The sequence below is a fragment of the Drosophila miranda genome, chromosome XR (genome assembly GCF_003369915.1).
Source record: "Drosophila miranda strain MSH22 chromosome XR, D.miranda_PacBio2.1, whole genome shotgun sequence".
NCBI classification, from domain to species: Eukaryota; Metazoa; Arthropoda; class Insecta; order Diptera; family Drosophilidae; genus Drosophila; species Drosophila miranda.
In genome coordinates this window covers 8,730,509-8,746,302 of record NC_046674.1, presented here as the reverse complement: position 1 = coordinate 8,746,302, position 15,794 = coordinate 8,730,509, and the positions used below count along the sequence as shown (strand labels likewise).

The window sequence follows — 15,794 nt, the reverse complement described above, 5'->3', positions numbered from 1 at the left end:
ATCTTATCTCTGGGGAGTAGGGAGGAGGGAGAAGGGAGAGCTGTCTCCTGGGTCGACCCTGGCGCTGACGTCAGCAGAGCGGCACTCAAATTTCGGCGACAGCAGTAAACCCTTTTCGCAGCCGCCGCCGAAAACATTTAAATGTAATCTATTATCTTAATTCCAACACAAATTGTTTGCCGCACTGAGACACAGCCGCGTTCTTCTTCGTCTTCCTTTTCTTCTCGGCGTCGTCCACCAAAGCCACATCCCCGCCCGTGTCCTCGCGCCTCGCGCCCCATCCACGTGCCTCGCTTTCGCCCTTGTCCTCGTGCTCGTGCTCGTGCGCTTAACCCGGCTAACGAAAATAAAAGCCCATTTACAAGCCCTGACTTGTGGCACGGTTTCAGTTCCAGTCAAGGACTTGAGCTGCCTGGCAATTCAAATGCCAAGACAAGGACAAGGATCCACGAGAGCCACGAGAGCCACGGCACCCGCTGAAAAGCAAAGCTTATCGGCCGCAACGTAAATCACCCAATTTACCATAAATAAAGATACGTACATATTGTCAGCCCAAAAGGAGGTGGGGCGAGGAGGGGGGGGCAGCAATTGGTGGCCACACAGCCGCAACCAGAGCCACGGCCACAGCCGCAGCCACAGCCCAAAAGCCAGAAACCGAAGGAGTCGCAAAACAAAACACCTTATCGGGGCAAAGCACATCTTTAAGTGGCTGTCAACGTGGGGCATGCCACGCGGAAGGGGGAACCAAAGACCCAGAGAGAGGCAGAGAGAGACAAGGGATAGTGGTGGGGCAACTATACCATTTTCGGGGGCACATAAATCTGCATGGAGTGAAACGATTTAGTGCCAAGTGCTGCCAAAAGAGATGGATGAATAAATAGCTAAACACTCGATGTGTCCCGTCCCCCGTCCCCCGTCCCCAATCACACCCCATAAATATTTAACCAAACCGAACGGATTGGACCACCAGTTCTAGCTGTAGCCAAAAGACCTGGCCAGAGCCAAATACAGCTAGAATGGCTGCACCACTGAATGGCTGCCTTGGAATGCCCCTGGGGGGTCGGTCTCCCATGATCAGGCAGGTCTCTCCTGCCTGGCTGGGGCTCTGCTCTGGCTCTCGTCCTGTCTTAGATTTACTTTACAAAAGCAACATTTTCCTAGCTGCGACACGCCACTCACCAGTGTCACCATCTACTCCTTTGCAGGCACCGCCACGACAGCAGCAACAGCAGCAAAAGCAGCAAAAGCAGCAGGAGTGGCCCAAGGAGCAGCAACGGCAAACCAAAAGACGACAGCAGCAAATCGCGATTATGACGATGATGACGAGCACAACGACAAGGACGAGAGCAACGACAACAGCCACAGCAGCAGCAGCAGCACCAGAAGAAGCAGCTACAGCAACAGCAACAGCAACAACAGCAACAGCAACGACAACAACGACATGAATGGCCATGGGATGGAGGACAAGGGCGAAGAGAAGAGGGTGGCAAGGCAGAAGGATGCGCCTGCCAGGCCTGCGGCAAGTCAAAAGCGTGCGGCACAAACGACACAATCGCGAAATCCCATCAGACGGGCGCACAGCGAACGGCATTTGTCGACCGCGCCCATCACCGCCTCCACCGCCGCCACCAACACCGCCACCGCCACGGCCACGGCCGCCAGGAACTCCATCGCCAGCGCCAGCACCAGCACCAGCTCCATTTCGAAGACGACAACATCGCCGCATCCTCGCTCCTCGGCCCCAGCGAGTGGGCCACAGAATGTCATTTTAAATTTTAAGGACACAATGGCGCTGCGCATAAAAAGCAACCGCAGCGACTCGAGAGATTTATTTCAAAGGCGTCCGACAGAGCCGCCTCCGCCGCCACCAGCATCGCCCCCCAAGGCACTGACGGAGCCACTGACGGAGACCGCAAAAGGATTAGAGCTTCCGCCACACGGAATCAATAAGTCAGTACCGACTATGACTCCGACTCCGACTCCGGCTCCGGCCCCGATTCTGACATCGACTCCGGCACAGCTTCGGCAGAAGCAACAGCAGCCGCAGCAGCAGCAGCAGCAGAGGACTGTCGTGAGGGTGGCGCCCTTTAACCAGAGCGGGGAGGGAGCCCACGAAGTGCATCGCCTGAAAATCTCCCACAGCGAGGAGGATGATGACACCTATCCGCACACGGATCTGGGCGTGCAACTGCGCCGCAGGCCGAGCACCAGGCTGCACCTCTCGCCCGAGGAGGAGGCGACCCCCAAGAAGACGTCGATACTGATTAGCGGCGATGACTGCTACTCGACAATGAATCTCAGTGCGGACGCGGCCCAGCCTCTGTACCAGTCCTCGGTGGTGGTCAACAGCCAGGCGGTGAGCACCGGCGGGGTGTGCATCAACGTGAGCAGCGCCGAGGAGGAGGAGCAGCAGCTGAATCACCTGAATACGATGCGGAGTCAGCAGATGATGGGCACGGGCCTGGGCACGGGCACGGGCATCGCCATCATACCCATCCGCAGCAGCGAGATCAACCTGCAGCGATCCGTGTCGTGCATCTCCTCCACCTCGAACAGCTCCACGTCCAGCAGTGGCAGCTCCAGCGGCAGGGGGCGCACCCTCATCCGCCTGGACTACGAGAGGGAGAGGACTGGGGCGGGCACCAGCACAACGCCCATCAATACGCCGCCGGCCATCAGCTCGACGCCAGCCACGCCGCCGCCGCCGTCGCCGACCGACAGCTCGAGTCCAAGTCCTCTCGTGCAGCACGAGACGGAGCTGCTGAAGATCCTGCGGAATCCCGTGGAGGCAGTGAAGCGCAACCTGGTGCCCCACGTGTGCGGCCTGCGCTCGGCGGGTGGCGACACCAGTCGCGCCAAGAAGATGCAGGATGCCGTGACGACGATTGTGCCGCGCAGCTGCCCCAAGGAGGGCAGCTTCATAGCCAAGCTGCTGCAGGACCCGATGCTGGGCCAGGTGGCCGAGGGCCTGGAGACGGAGACGGTGGCCGAGCTGATCGAGAACTCGCTGCAGCGGCTGCAGCAGGCGCGCCAGGCCATCGACATGAGCGGCACCAAAGACCACGACGACATGAATCGCCTGATCAGCGCCTCGCTGCAGCGGATCCGCTCCGAGCGGACTACCAAAGAGGAGGATCGCCTCTCCAATCGGGGCAGCATCAGCTCCGCCAACAGCTTCGCCTCCGCCCACAACTACGAGCTGTTTGACTTTGCCGGCGGCAACGAGTCCGACTGCTACCAGAGCTGCTCCAGCGTGCTCACCGCATCCGGAATCCTCGAGGAGGAGCAGCAGCAGCAGCAGCAGCAGCAGCAGCAGCAGCAGCAGCAGCAGCAGCAGCAGCAGCAGCAGCCTCAGCCTCAGCCTCAAAAGGAACCCGAGCTGGAGGCCGAGCCCGAGCTGGATGCAGCCACAAGGGCCAAGTTCTATCAGCTGCTGGTGGATGCCACTCTCGCCGAGATCGAGCACTCGACGCACACGGAGCCGGGGGTGGAGGCCGAGCACCACTACGAGTCCATCCGGCTCAATGGGGATCCCATCTACGAGGAGATCAACGAGAAGCCGCCGCCACTGCCGCTCTCCGCACCGCCCCTGAACGATGCCGAGCTGGAGAAGAAGGCGGCCCGGTCCATCTTCGAGGGGGCCTCCAAGTACGACATCCTCTCGTACCTGGTGGACGCCAAGGAGCGGGGCCTGGCCCGCGAGGAGAGCTTCGACTACAGCAACAACCCGAAGATCATCGAGGAGGAGGCCACGGACACGCTCAGCGAGCTGGACAAGCGCGTGGAGGACCGGGACAGTGGCCAGAGCAACATGAACTCCCTGTCGCCGCCACCGCACAGCTTCATCTGCGGCGGCGGCGGCGGCGGCGGCGGCCTGGGCGGCGGAGGCAAGTGCGGCAGCGACGTGGAGCGGCAGGACTCCGGGGTCGGCTCGGAGACGAGCAAATCGTCGCGCAGCAAGTACCAGGCCACGCCCACCGTGCTGCACCTGTGCGAGGACTGCGACGGAGCGGTGGAGATGCAGGTGGGGGAGGCGGGCGTGCTGTACGCGCCGCTCGTGTGCCGCAAGTGCGGCAAGAAGCGGGTGGAGCGCAAGGAGATCATCACGGAGATTGTGGAGACGGAGGAGAAGTACGGCCGCGACCTGCAGATCATCCTCGAGGAGTTCTGCCACCCGATGCTGGTGGCCGGCCTGCTCACCCAGGAGCAGCTCTCCGCAATCTTCCTCAACACGGAAGACTTGCTCGAGAACAATCAGACGCTGGCGGAGCGGATGCGCGACGCCCTGGACATGTCCCTGGAGCAGGGCGACGACGACCTGCTGACGGTCAACATCGGACGCATCTTCCTCGACTTCACGCAGATGCTGCACGCCTTCGAGAGCTACTGCGTCCGGCAGGCGGGTGCCAGCCTGCTGCTGGCCAACCTCGAGAAGGAGAAGGAGCTGTTGCGCATCTTCCTGAAGGTCTCCCAGATGGAGAACGCCGTACTGCGGCGCATGAATCTCAACTCCTTCCTGATGGTGAGTGTGCCCTTTTGATATTCATGGCCACCGTGGTGGCAAATCCCCTAATCGATTCACTCTAACCATCTAACCATCCAACCATTCAACCATCCAACAGGTGCCCGTCCAGCGCGTGACCAAGTACCCCCTGCTGCTGGCGCGTCTCTACAAGGTGACGCCCTCGCAAATCGACGGACGTGAGCTGCTGAAGCAGGCCCAGGAGAAAATCGAGCTGCACTTGAACCACATCAACCAGGAGGCCAAGGATGTGCCCACCAAGCTCTGGCGCCGCATCAGCTCCTCCAGCCCCAACCGGCGGGCCTCCTGCGAAATTGATATGATAAACATCAAGCTGCGCAAAATGGCCATCGACGTGCTCGAGTGGAATCACGATGAGGTCCGCTTCGCCATGGAGGGCAAGCTCCTCTACACACAGCCGACGGACAGCAACTGGAAGAAGGCGCGCACCATCAAGCTCACGCCGGTCAACGCTCTGCTCGTGACCAATGGCAAGGTGCGTCCCGCCTCCCACTCCCTTCCCTCCCTCGAGAGACCTTACCCCCCCGGGATAACCCCATATACACTTCGCTTAGCGCCTCCCATGGAGGCCGTTTCTCCCCTGTCCCTCCTTCGGCGGGTCACGTTTGACAGGCGAGAAGAGATGGCTCGGCTGCCTGGCAGTTTGGCGTTTGACATGAGTCCATGGCTGGCCATGAGGATGGCGGGGCAATTAGCGAGCGGCATCTGCACCCAAAGCCTTGCGGAGGAGAATGGGACTCTGGCATTCCCAAGCCCATTTCCCGGTCCCATTTCGCAGTCGGTGCAAATCGGAGCAGAGCTGTCAGGCCTGCCATGGCAACACTTTTCCGTGCGATAAAAGATTTCAACAAATCAGTGCCGGGGCCCATTGAACCGAGACCGCATCCTCGCCGGCTTCTAGCCTCTCTCGGTCTCTCGTTCTCATTCGTTTTTTCTTCTAATGAAAAGTGCTTATCCCAGCAACAATCTCTTTCGTGCCTTTTTCGTTCTGCCTAAAAACAAAACCATTTGAACACCAGAAAATCAAGACAGAGAGCAAGAGTAGGAGAACCCGTAGCCATAGCCATAGCCATAGCCATAGCCATAGCCATAGCCATAGCCATAGCCATGGCCATAGCCGGAGAAGAGGTGACACCAGAAGTATCCTGCCGGCCTTCCTGTGTGTGCTCCAATGGTTATGGTTAGGGATCGAGGGCCCGCAATCGACATGGACGCAGTGCGTATGTCACATGTTTTGTTTAGTTTTTTTTTTCTCTCTGTCCGTGTGTCCGTCTGTCTGTATCCTGCTCTAAATTTCTGGCCAGTTTTCCCGCTACGCCTCCGACAATTGCTCAATTCTAGAACGGTCAACGTTTCGTTCGTTTTTGTCCATATTCCCTTCTCGTTTTTTTTTTGTGTGCCGCTCCTGATTTGAGATTTCTGGCTGGTACTGCCACTGCCACAGGCCCTGCCTCTGCCTCTCCCTCTGTCTGTGCTTCTGCTTCCTGCGGCAGTTGCTTGGCCTGACACGCTTTGTGCGCTTGCCAGCCTTATCTAGCGGGGGGACCCTACTTGTGGACCCATCCTCTCCCTCGAAGCCCCCTCGCTTGCCTCCACTTATTTTTCAGCTGTAATTTTGTTTAGTTTCGTTTTACACAATTTTCTATTTTTTACGTATTTTTGTTTCCCCTTTTTTTTTTCGTTTTTCATTGTTGCTGCCGCTGCTGCTGCTGCCTCTTCCCGTTTGTGCCCGTTCTTTTTTGTGTGCCACACCGACGACAACTACTACAAAAACAAAAACGAAAACAAAAACAGCCAAGTGCCAATTATAGGGCAGAGAAGGCCATGTCGGATAAACTGAATTTCCCGAAGCACACGGGCATACGAGAGGCCTCCCTGCTGCTGGTGAAGGAGAAGTGCGGACGCTACACGCTGATCCGGGAGCCCCTCTATCTGGACAGATGTGTGGTGTGCAGCGAAGCGGATTGGGATGATTATTTCGAAGTGCAGGAAATTTCATCGAAGGACACATTCATATTCAAAGTGAGTAGTAGTTTCCAGTTACCAGTTACCAGTTACCCGTTAGCCGTTACCCGTTACCAGCTCCTGGCCCCATCGCCAGATCCTGTTTCTGTTCTGCCAATCTGAACGAGCAATGCCCCCACTACTAGTATCCTGTCTCTGGCTCTGGCCCTGGCGCTAGTCCTTTGTTTTCCACTTGAACTGGCCATGGATAGATAGATAGATAGATAGATAGATAGATGGATGGCCAGGCGGCTGTGGATTGGATTGGTCTGGTCTGGTGTCCCGTTCTGTTCTGTTCCGTTCCGCTCTTTTCTGTTATGTTCTGTTCTGTTCTGTTCGGTTGGCTTCTGGCCTGCTCCGTGTGCTGTGCCAGTCGAGTTGGCTTTTGAATTAGTAAGCGTTTGCCTTTTGACTGCACAACGGCAATGTTTGGGCTTCGTTAGTTTCGTTCTGCCGTTTGCCAGCTCAGTATTGGATTCGGCTTTGGGAGGAGGAATACCTGAATATCTGATTCAAGTGGTGCTGGTGGGAAAATTGGAGCTTGCACATGTCTCCTGGGCTGTGGCTGGGCCCACAAGGAGTGCGGTTAATAGAGCGGCAACAGGACAATTAACCAACAAACAATTTGGCATAAATCCAGGCCCAGCCAACTTGGGCTGGAATCTCGAGCAGGGGGGGGGGCGGGGTAAATCTCGCAAGCATCCTGCTAGAATGTAATAAAAATCATTCACAGAAAACTCATTCACACACACACGCACACACATAACCTTTTCCCTTCGAGCAGAACAGAATTCTGATGCAGATTTTCTTGGGGAGAGGTGGAGAGCGGGCAGCTGGGGACGTCCTGGCCATACAATGAAGAGTTTACCTTCTTTGTGTATACCTGCCTGCCTGCCCGCCTGGCTGGCTGCTAGGGAAAGCAAAGTAATTTTAATAACAGACAAAAGCACCAGAAGCGTATGCAAAAATCCATTTCAAATAACTTCTTGTCCAATGCCTGTAGCAGGCTGGCAGGGGGGACGCAGGCTGGGGGGCAGACATGGGGCAGGCCATCCCGACAACCAGCCATTCCGCCAGCCAGCCAGCCAGCCAGCCAGATTTTAGACATGCAAATTTTCGTGATTCAAACGGGGCTAAGCCCTAGTCCTGAGATCCGTGTCCCGTGTCCCATGTCCCGAATCCGAATCCGTGAGTCCTGAGTTCTCTGGCTGCTGCCCCCGCAGGCGCGCGCTGCGGCCCTTTCAAGCGCGCTCAGGCAGCGCACGTAGAGAGCGGCTGCCAAAATGAATGACATTTATTGAAATACGTTATATAAAGAATGAAAGAAGGAACGGAACGGAACGCAACGCACAGAAGCGCAACCAAATGGCTGCGTGAAAGGCCAGGATACACGGTATACAGGAGATGTTTGATGCGAAAGACTCCGGGGGGGGGACACAGAGGGCCAGAGCCGGAGCCGAAGCCGGAGCCCGGCGGCGCATAAATTGAAACGTTTAGTTCCGGCCAACTGAACAGCTGACAGGCAGAAACACACACAGACAGACACATACGCACTTCTCAACACGGGGGCTGTCAAAATGACAACCACGAAGCTGGTAGGGGGGAAGCTGGGAGTAGGAGCCAGAGTAGGAGCGCGCTCTGCGGCCCAGTCAATCAAATACGCCTACCCTAACGGGTTTACACTCTCTGCTTTCTTCATTTTGTTGTTGTTTTTTTTTGTTTTGTTTAACAGGCCGAGGATGGGGTACGGACCAAGCAGTGGTACACTCAGATGCAGTACCATGCCCAGGGCATGGGGGCGTGGCGCAAGCGAAGAAACGCCCTGGCCAACATCATGATCAACGGAATGCTGGCCCGCAGCTAGCAGGAGTCCATCCCGTCCGGTCAGGACCCATCCCACAGCAAACCGCAGCACAGCACAGCACAGCACACACGAGTGAAACCACATTCTGCCGGTGCGACAGATGATGATGGATAACATACACATACACATACACACACACATACATATACGTACGAGTACGATTACGATTACGAACAATAACAATAACAATGGCATAACAATAAATCTGAACAATTGGTTATGCATTTAATAATGTATTTATGCGCTATTAACCAACAAGCAATTTCGTAATTATTTTTTAAGTGATAAACAATTGAATCGAGCACGCATAACGCTAGTTAGTGTCTACATAATACCTATGCCTACATATGCCTACACCTATATCTACATACATATACATATATCTACATATCTATGGCTATACGTAAACGTATACTTATACTTATACCTATACACACACACACAGATACACACACACACAATACCAATACCAATACCCTAAATACAATGCAATAAAATAGAATACATTAATTAAACACTTGAAATTGCATAATAATTGAGAGCCTGGCTGGCTGGCTGAATGGCCAAAGGATGGCCAGCCCATCCCGCTTATCCCATAAATCCTACCTCTGGCTGTCCATTGATTTCACCTGGAACATGGCCCATGGCCCACGGCCCACGGCCCACGGACCAAGGCTGAGACCTGAAAACAGTCTTTGGCTCAGAAATTCACCAATAAATCTTATGACGCTGTATTATTTTTAAATTTGGCCCCAAGATTTATGACCCGAAAGGGAAATTAGATGGAGAATCGCGCACGCACGTCTCCGGTTTTTGCGAGTGGTGAGGAGGGGAGGAGAGCTCGTCCCCAGCCTTGCCAGCCGTAAATATTTGCGGAATATAATATAATACATGCATACATATGTACATACATACATGTGTGTGTCTGTGAGTGCGACTGGACGAGTTGATTAAACCATTTTAAATCCCCAGAACTCATATTTGGTCAACAATAAAAACACTCAAGTGGTAAGAGGGCCAGGGCCTAGGCCCTTGGCTTTATTGTTTGTTTAATTACACAAACAACTGAGCAGATTATTATGGTTAAACACGAAACGGTAATTGTTATGGCCAGCAATTGCTGCGACAATTGTAATGGGCAAAAACACACACAAACAAAATCGAGTGCCCAGCAGGAGTGCCCTGGAGGAAGGGTCTTCTGTTTGGTTTAAAGCAATGGCCATAACTGTGGTTCCATCGAGTTTATACATACATACATACATATATCTAATCCCAGGCAGTATTTTGCTAATGGACTTCACATATTTTCATGGCCCACACACACACATAGTTTTGGGGCTAGCCAAAGAGCCAAAGAGTTCTCTATTAACTTTTCTGTTTATTAGTTTATGGGGCATCATTCGAGTTCCATTTGGTTTCGTACTGCCGCCTATCTGGATCCAATTTCAGGCATACTACCTCTCGTATGGACAGAGTGTGCACTGCCTCTCAGCTGTATCCTTCACACACACATAGACCTGGATGAGTGAGTGAGTGAGTGAGTAAAGGACGAGGGAGCAACAGCAACAGCAACAGCAACAACAACAAAATTGCGGACAGGTTGAAATTAGTTCGGCTACGGCAATGTGAAAATAATTCTCCTTCTTGCCTGCGGCGCATCAAAGCTTTTGATGGCTTCCGTTGTAAATTATACTAATACGCCACGTAAACAAGTTCCAAATCCTTTAAAGCTGCCCCAGCCACAGAGGCAGCAGCAGCAGCAGCAGCAGCGGCAGCGGCAGCGGCAGCGGCAGCAGCGGCAAGAAGGCAAAAATAGGGAAAATTGAAAAACCCCCGGCAAAGGCAACAAAACGAAGGAAAATATTGTAGCAAAGGGAAGGCTGAAGCCGAGGCAGAGGCAGAGGCAACATCAACAGCAACAGCAATAGCAAAAACAACACCAACACCAACAACAACAACGTTAAGAGGAAACTGCATGCTGAGCGCAATTATGCTGGACAAACATTTACCAGTCAGGCAGCAGTTACCATACTGCCATCAGGATGAGGAGGAGCTTCAGCTTCAGCTTCGGCTTCGGCTACGGCTTGGAGGTCGGTACTTAGCATGCACCTTGGCACACACCACGACTACTCGCTCTGCCTCTCTGTGTGCGAGTAGTGTACTGATGGCACTACTTTCGGTGTATACTTCGATGCTTGCCAAACACAGACTGAGACTCATCCGAGGAGGCCCCGGCCCCCAGCAGCAGCCCCTGCTCCAGCTCCAGCCCCAGCCCCAGTACAAGCTGGAGATGTTGACTAGGTCGTGAACGTGTTATAACAATAGGGTGTCACGGTGGTGGTGGGGCCTGGCCTGGGCCTGGGACTGGGACTGGGAAATGGCTGCCAGGAGAGCGACATCGACTACAGCCGACTAGCTAGCGACTAACACTAACGAGCAGTTAAACAAGCTTAAGATTTGCCGACGCAAATAAAAACAGAGTCAAAGGAGGAGTCGAAGCTGTAGCTGGAGTGGGGGCAAGTGGAGTCTCCCTGCCACTACCACCACCTCAAACAGTTTCCCCCTATCTCCAGTGTGGCAGAGAGTGGCATTGTTGGCGGCAGCAAACGGCGGAAGCGAGGCGGAAGTACGGATCGGCGTGCAATAACATAACCAAGGCACGTAGCACAAACACGGTACATTATATTGTATAAGCAGACTTCATTACGGTATTTAAACAGAATATCCACAAATTCTGACATGCCGAATGTACGCTGCGTCATGCACCATGGGGCACCATAGAGTCCAACCCCTTTTCTGCTCTCTTCTCCTGCAGTGCCGGCTCTACGGCTGCAAAATATGAATTTGAATAAATGATCAATATGATTGGGCTGGTCTTCGTCATTAAGAGCTTAACAGCCATATGCTACCCATAATCCGCCTACGGCGTTTCGCTCTCGATAGTTTTCGGTATCGAATTAAAATGGCACCCACACAACTATCAATATTATTGGAAAACTTGAGGCAACTCGAACAATTTTCGCAGGGAAACTTTCGCATTTCACCCATGGTGCTCGAGGGCGTGCCAGACCCAGACCCAAACCCAAACCCAGCCACAGCCACAGCCACACACAGATGGATGGAGATACCCACATCAAAAGTCAAATTGTGAGCAGTGGAGCAAGTCGAAGTCTAAGTCGGAGTCGAACTATCTGAGGACCGTATGTCCTGCGGTCCGTGGGTCCTTCCGTATGGCTGAGCGCCTTGTAAAAAATGCATCACGTACTGCGAAGGTTGGCGTCTGCTGCCTGATTCCTGGCAATGTGATTAGACCCCAAGCGCCGAGTGCGAGTGCACAAACTTTTCCGCCAACGCCACCGCCACCGCCACCGCCTCCCCACCAGCACCCCCGCAACCCAGCAGCAAGGGAGGAAACCCACAAAACTGAGGGCACCGCCAACAGACAAGATGCTGCCTGGTGCCTCCTGTCCGGGGCAAGGGGATGGCGGGGTTGAGAGTTGAGAGGTGAGAGACTGACAGCACAAGTGCGGCATATGCAGCCCCAGGCCAAAAACTACAACTGGGCAATAAAAATTTGTCGCCAGGCCAATAAATGTAGCCGAGTGGCTTACCAAAGCCAAGAAGCCATCTCGGAAGCAGCAGCACCACCACCACTGCCGACCCAGCGCGGAAAAACTAACCGAAAAAGCATTTTCATTGCCGTATTTAAAATGCCGCAAAACTTGCTGCAAAAAATGGAGGAACGGAAACAGTCGAAAAACAGGTGACACCACAGGTTGACTCGGGGCGACTCCAGGCTCCAGGCGCGAGGCACCAGGCACCAGGCACCAGGCACCAGCTACGGCTCGCCCTGGCCCAAACAGCGCAAACAGATTTGAAGTAATAAAAAATTGAAATTAAAAGTTCCACTTCAGTTGCCCACTTGGCCGGCCACCGCGAATGGCGAATGGCGACTGGCGACTGGCGAATGCTTCTGTCGGATGTCTCTGGCGATGGCGGTGGCAATGGCGGTGGCAATGGCAATGGTGGGCAGCGGATGGGGGATGGCAAATGGCGACACAGTTTTCACACGAAATAGGTCGTTAAAATTATGAGCAAATCCGCAGTTTGAGGACACCGAAACCAACACCGAAGCGACACCCAGTTCCCAGTTCCCAGTGCCGCCAGAGATGCCCACCCACCGTTTGAGTCTCTTATTGGGGTAAGTGATTCTGAATGGCCGGGAATTTGTTTGAACATTATTTATGTCATCTCTAAATAGTTATGATACCATTTCAAAAGGTTTTCTTTATCATAATCTCCGTTTACTTATCCATTTCGGAGTCAGTTCCTTTGAGATCTCCGACTCTTTGCATCACTGATTCCGCCGGGGTCTTGTGTAAACTTGGCCCACTCTCTGCCGCTCACCTGCCTCTGCCTTTGCCTCTGCCCCTACTCCTTCCCGTTGGGTATCCTCGCCAGCTGACTGCCCAATGAGGTCAATGGGCAGGCATTTCATTTCCATAATTTTCATTATTCCGCGTTTAGTGCAAATCAAACAGATTGTTGTACAGCAAAACCAAAAAAAAACAACAAAAAATACAATAAAAAAGAATGAAGAAATTTTAATTGTTTCGCGTCCTTGGTGTCAATTGTGTGCGTGTGTGTGTGCGCCAGTCGGTGCCAGTGGGTGGTGGGTTCTTCTGTGTGGGTTGGAGTCTAATCAAAATTGCTGTGCACACACATTCAGCATATTTCACACATCGTAGCCGAGCGAAAGGGAGAGCCAGCGAGCGAGCATGGGCCCATAAGAATAATGTGCGACACGTTCGAGCATAAACCGAATTAAGTATACGCCGCATTTGCCAGCCAGTCGGCAGAGTCAAAAGCACTGCTAGCCCGTGGCAGTGGCAGTGGCAGTAGCAGTGGCATATCCAGAAACATAGCCGAATCTGGCAAAGTCGGTGCTGGTGTTAGAGTCCGCAGTGGACGCATAGCCGCAAAAACCAGCCACACAGCCACACGCCCGCACCCGCACCCGCACCCGATCCTGCCCGTCCGTCCGTCCGCACATAAACACACTTACACCAAGTCGCATCTTTATGCGTTGTAGCCCGCTCGAAAGTGGCAAGCAAACACACACCCGCACACACACCCCGTCGGTGGCTCCTCATGCAGCATGTGCTAAATATGTATGAAAAGTAAAAAGAAAAAAATGAAAGGCGCAAAAGTAGCAAAAGGAGAGTGTGGCTGAAAGTTTGTGCGCACGCCGTGGAAAGGCCAACGTCTAAGTGAATTTGCCATAGTCAAATTTTGGTGCGGCTGCCTTGGCATTGCCTTAGGTCAGGCACGGATCCCACTCTGCCACTCCATCCGGGATCCCGGGGCAGAAGTGCGATAGTACCCCCCCCAATATGCCCGAGCCGGTGGGGGCTGCGTGCGAGCTGCATGAAATTTGCATTAATTTGCGTGGCCGGCTCATTCAAACAATTTAACTCCGGCACACAATAAAACCCCAATGCCGAATTATTAAAAATTTCAAATAAATCACAAATTTGACCAACTTGCAGCATGTGGCAGTGGATGGGCAAGAGGGAAGACACGAGGCACGGCAGCAGATGCCGGTGACCGTCGCGCAATCCTGCCGAACCGTGTCCCGAATCCCCGAATAACCGAATCACCGAATCACGACCGAGTTCAGTGTGTCAAGCGTCTTCGGGTTTTGGGTGAAGAGAGTTTTGCTGACTAAAGAGCGCGCTTGAGTGAGAATTCTGCTGAGTAAAGAGCGCGCTTGAGCACTGAAAAGCACTCAGCGGAATTCGAGAGAACACGGAAAGCCGGCTCGAGTGGGTGGGTGGGCTGTGACAGCGGCAGCGGCATTCTAACATGCAGCGGATAAAAGGAAAGCTCCATCGAGGTGAATTCAAAAGCTCAACAGCGGAGCAAAGCACCAGCAAATAATGCTTTTTATGTAGAGAAAGCTATGTAGATATCGGGGAGAAATGACAAAATGTAGAGCCAGAGAATTGCCGTGCAAGTGCATTCACACATGTACAGGGGTACGATTAGTTCTCCTCATGAACATGGGGAGCATCGATGGATGGCCCTTTCTATAGAAACATACTCGTAGAAATCCCATTCCTGTGCGATCACAGAAAGAGCGCAGGTCATAAACTAGTAAATTAACGAAGAAAAATGATCCTTTGCATAGAATATTAATGGGGGGGGGTCTTCGGGTCTTCTACCCTTAAGAGACCAAATTGTTAGTATATCAGGTGGTTCATTTTATGAATACAATCAGTACTCAGAGAACTCCCAGCTGAATACTTATTTGCTGGAAACCAGTTGCTATATAAAAGCAGCTCAAGGATACCTATGATCGCCTTACAACCGGCCGTACAATAATAGGGGCCGGTAGGCCCAAAAAAGCCACAGCAGGGACAAAACGTAGAGCTGGCGTTTGACTGTTCATTCGCTGATGTCAGCTTAAGATCCCATTATTCCCATTTGGAGAAAAAAATCACTTGTTTCGGGCCGCCAGGTTCAGTTAGGAGAGTATCCAGCATTTGGAAAAGATGTAAGAACTAAAACCTATTCTGGGAGACTGCTTAAACTAACAGCTTGTATTATCGAAGCTTGATTTAAGCTGCTTTGGCCTGAATTATCTTAATTCAATTAAAATATATAGCTGTTCAGGCTGACCTTCTCTCATACCAAAAAACGACACTTTAGCGGCAATTGGTCATTGGCCCCTGGGCTCCTGGGCCCTCTGTCTCAATTCTGGAGAACGCCTTGCTAGGCCTCCAGCGAGACGCTGCTAAGATGTTTGCTTAGCTGGCGAAAGACTTTAAACTTAAGGGAATTTGCATACATTAGGGGTGTTTTGTTGTTTTGTTGGCGAAAGGCAATTCAAATCCTTTTACTTCCGCTTTAGGCAGCAACAGCAGCGGCAGCGGCAGTGGGAAGGGGAGGGGAGGGGAAGGACAGATGTGGCTGATAGCTGGATTCCCATTCACACGACCCCCCAAAAAAAGCTCCCCACCACACCCCCTGTGTATTTAACGGTGACGCGTGCGTAGCGTATAAAGAAAAATATGATTACATATTGTTCTGTATTGTATGGGGAATGGAAAAGGGTTGACACTTTTTGTCGCCGGCGCCGCCCATGCCGCCGATGCCGCCGACGCCGTGTGCCGCAAAAGCAGAGCCGCACCACTTTGAGGCAATCAGCGCCGGTCCCCAGACATCGCACAAACAAGCAACAACAGTGGCAAGCAAGGCAAACAACCGAACCGATGGGGCAGGCAGCAACAACAGCCGCTGAAATGGCGGCATTCAATTTTTAATATTTGCCTTGCAAATTTTCTATAAAATGCAGTTGTAGTCTACATGCCACCCTCTACG

The 15,794-nt window shown here is 53.0% G+C and overlaps 1 protein-coding gene across 8 annotated transcripts in view; it reads left to right on the top strand.

The window, feature by feature from the left end:
* Positions 1-8,926, top strand: part of LOC108152338 (pneumococcal serine-rich repeat protein) — a 122,991-nt gene extending 114,065 nt beyond the window's left edge. For 7 of the 8 annotated variants that reach the window (XM_033386567.1, XM_033386565.1, XM_017281602.2 and 4 more), the window contains 4 exons: positions 1,206-4,522; positions 4,623-5,018; positions 6,338-6,565; positions 8,280-8,926. In XM_033386567.1, the coding sequence (XP_033242458.1) occupies positions 1,206-4,522; positions 4,623-5,018; positions 6,338-6,565; positions 8,280-8,411 (4,073 nt within the window). In that variant the 3' untranslated portion in view covers positions 8,412-8,926. The remainder of the gene's footprint in view (positions 1-1,205; positions 4,523-4,622; positions 5,019-6,337; positions 6,566-8,279) is intronic. The other variant, XM_033386569.1, reaches the window with a different exon arrangement.
* The last annotated feature ends 6,868 nt before the right edge of the window (positions 8,927-15,794 follow it).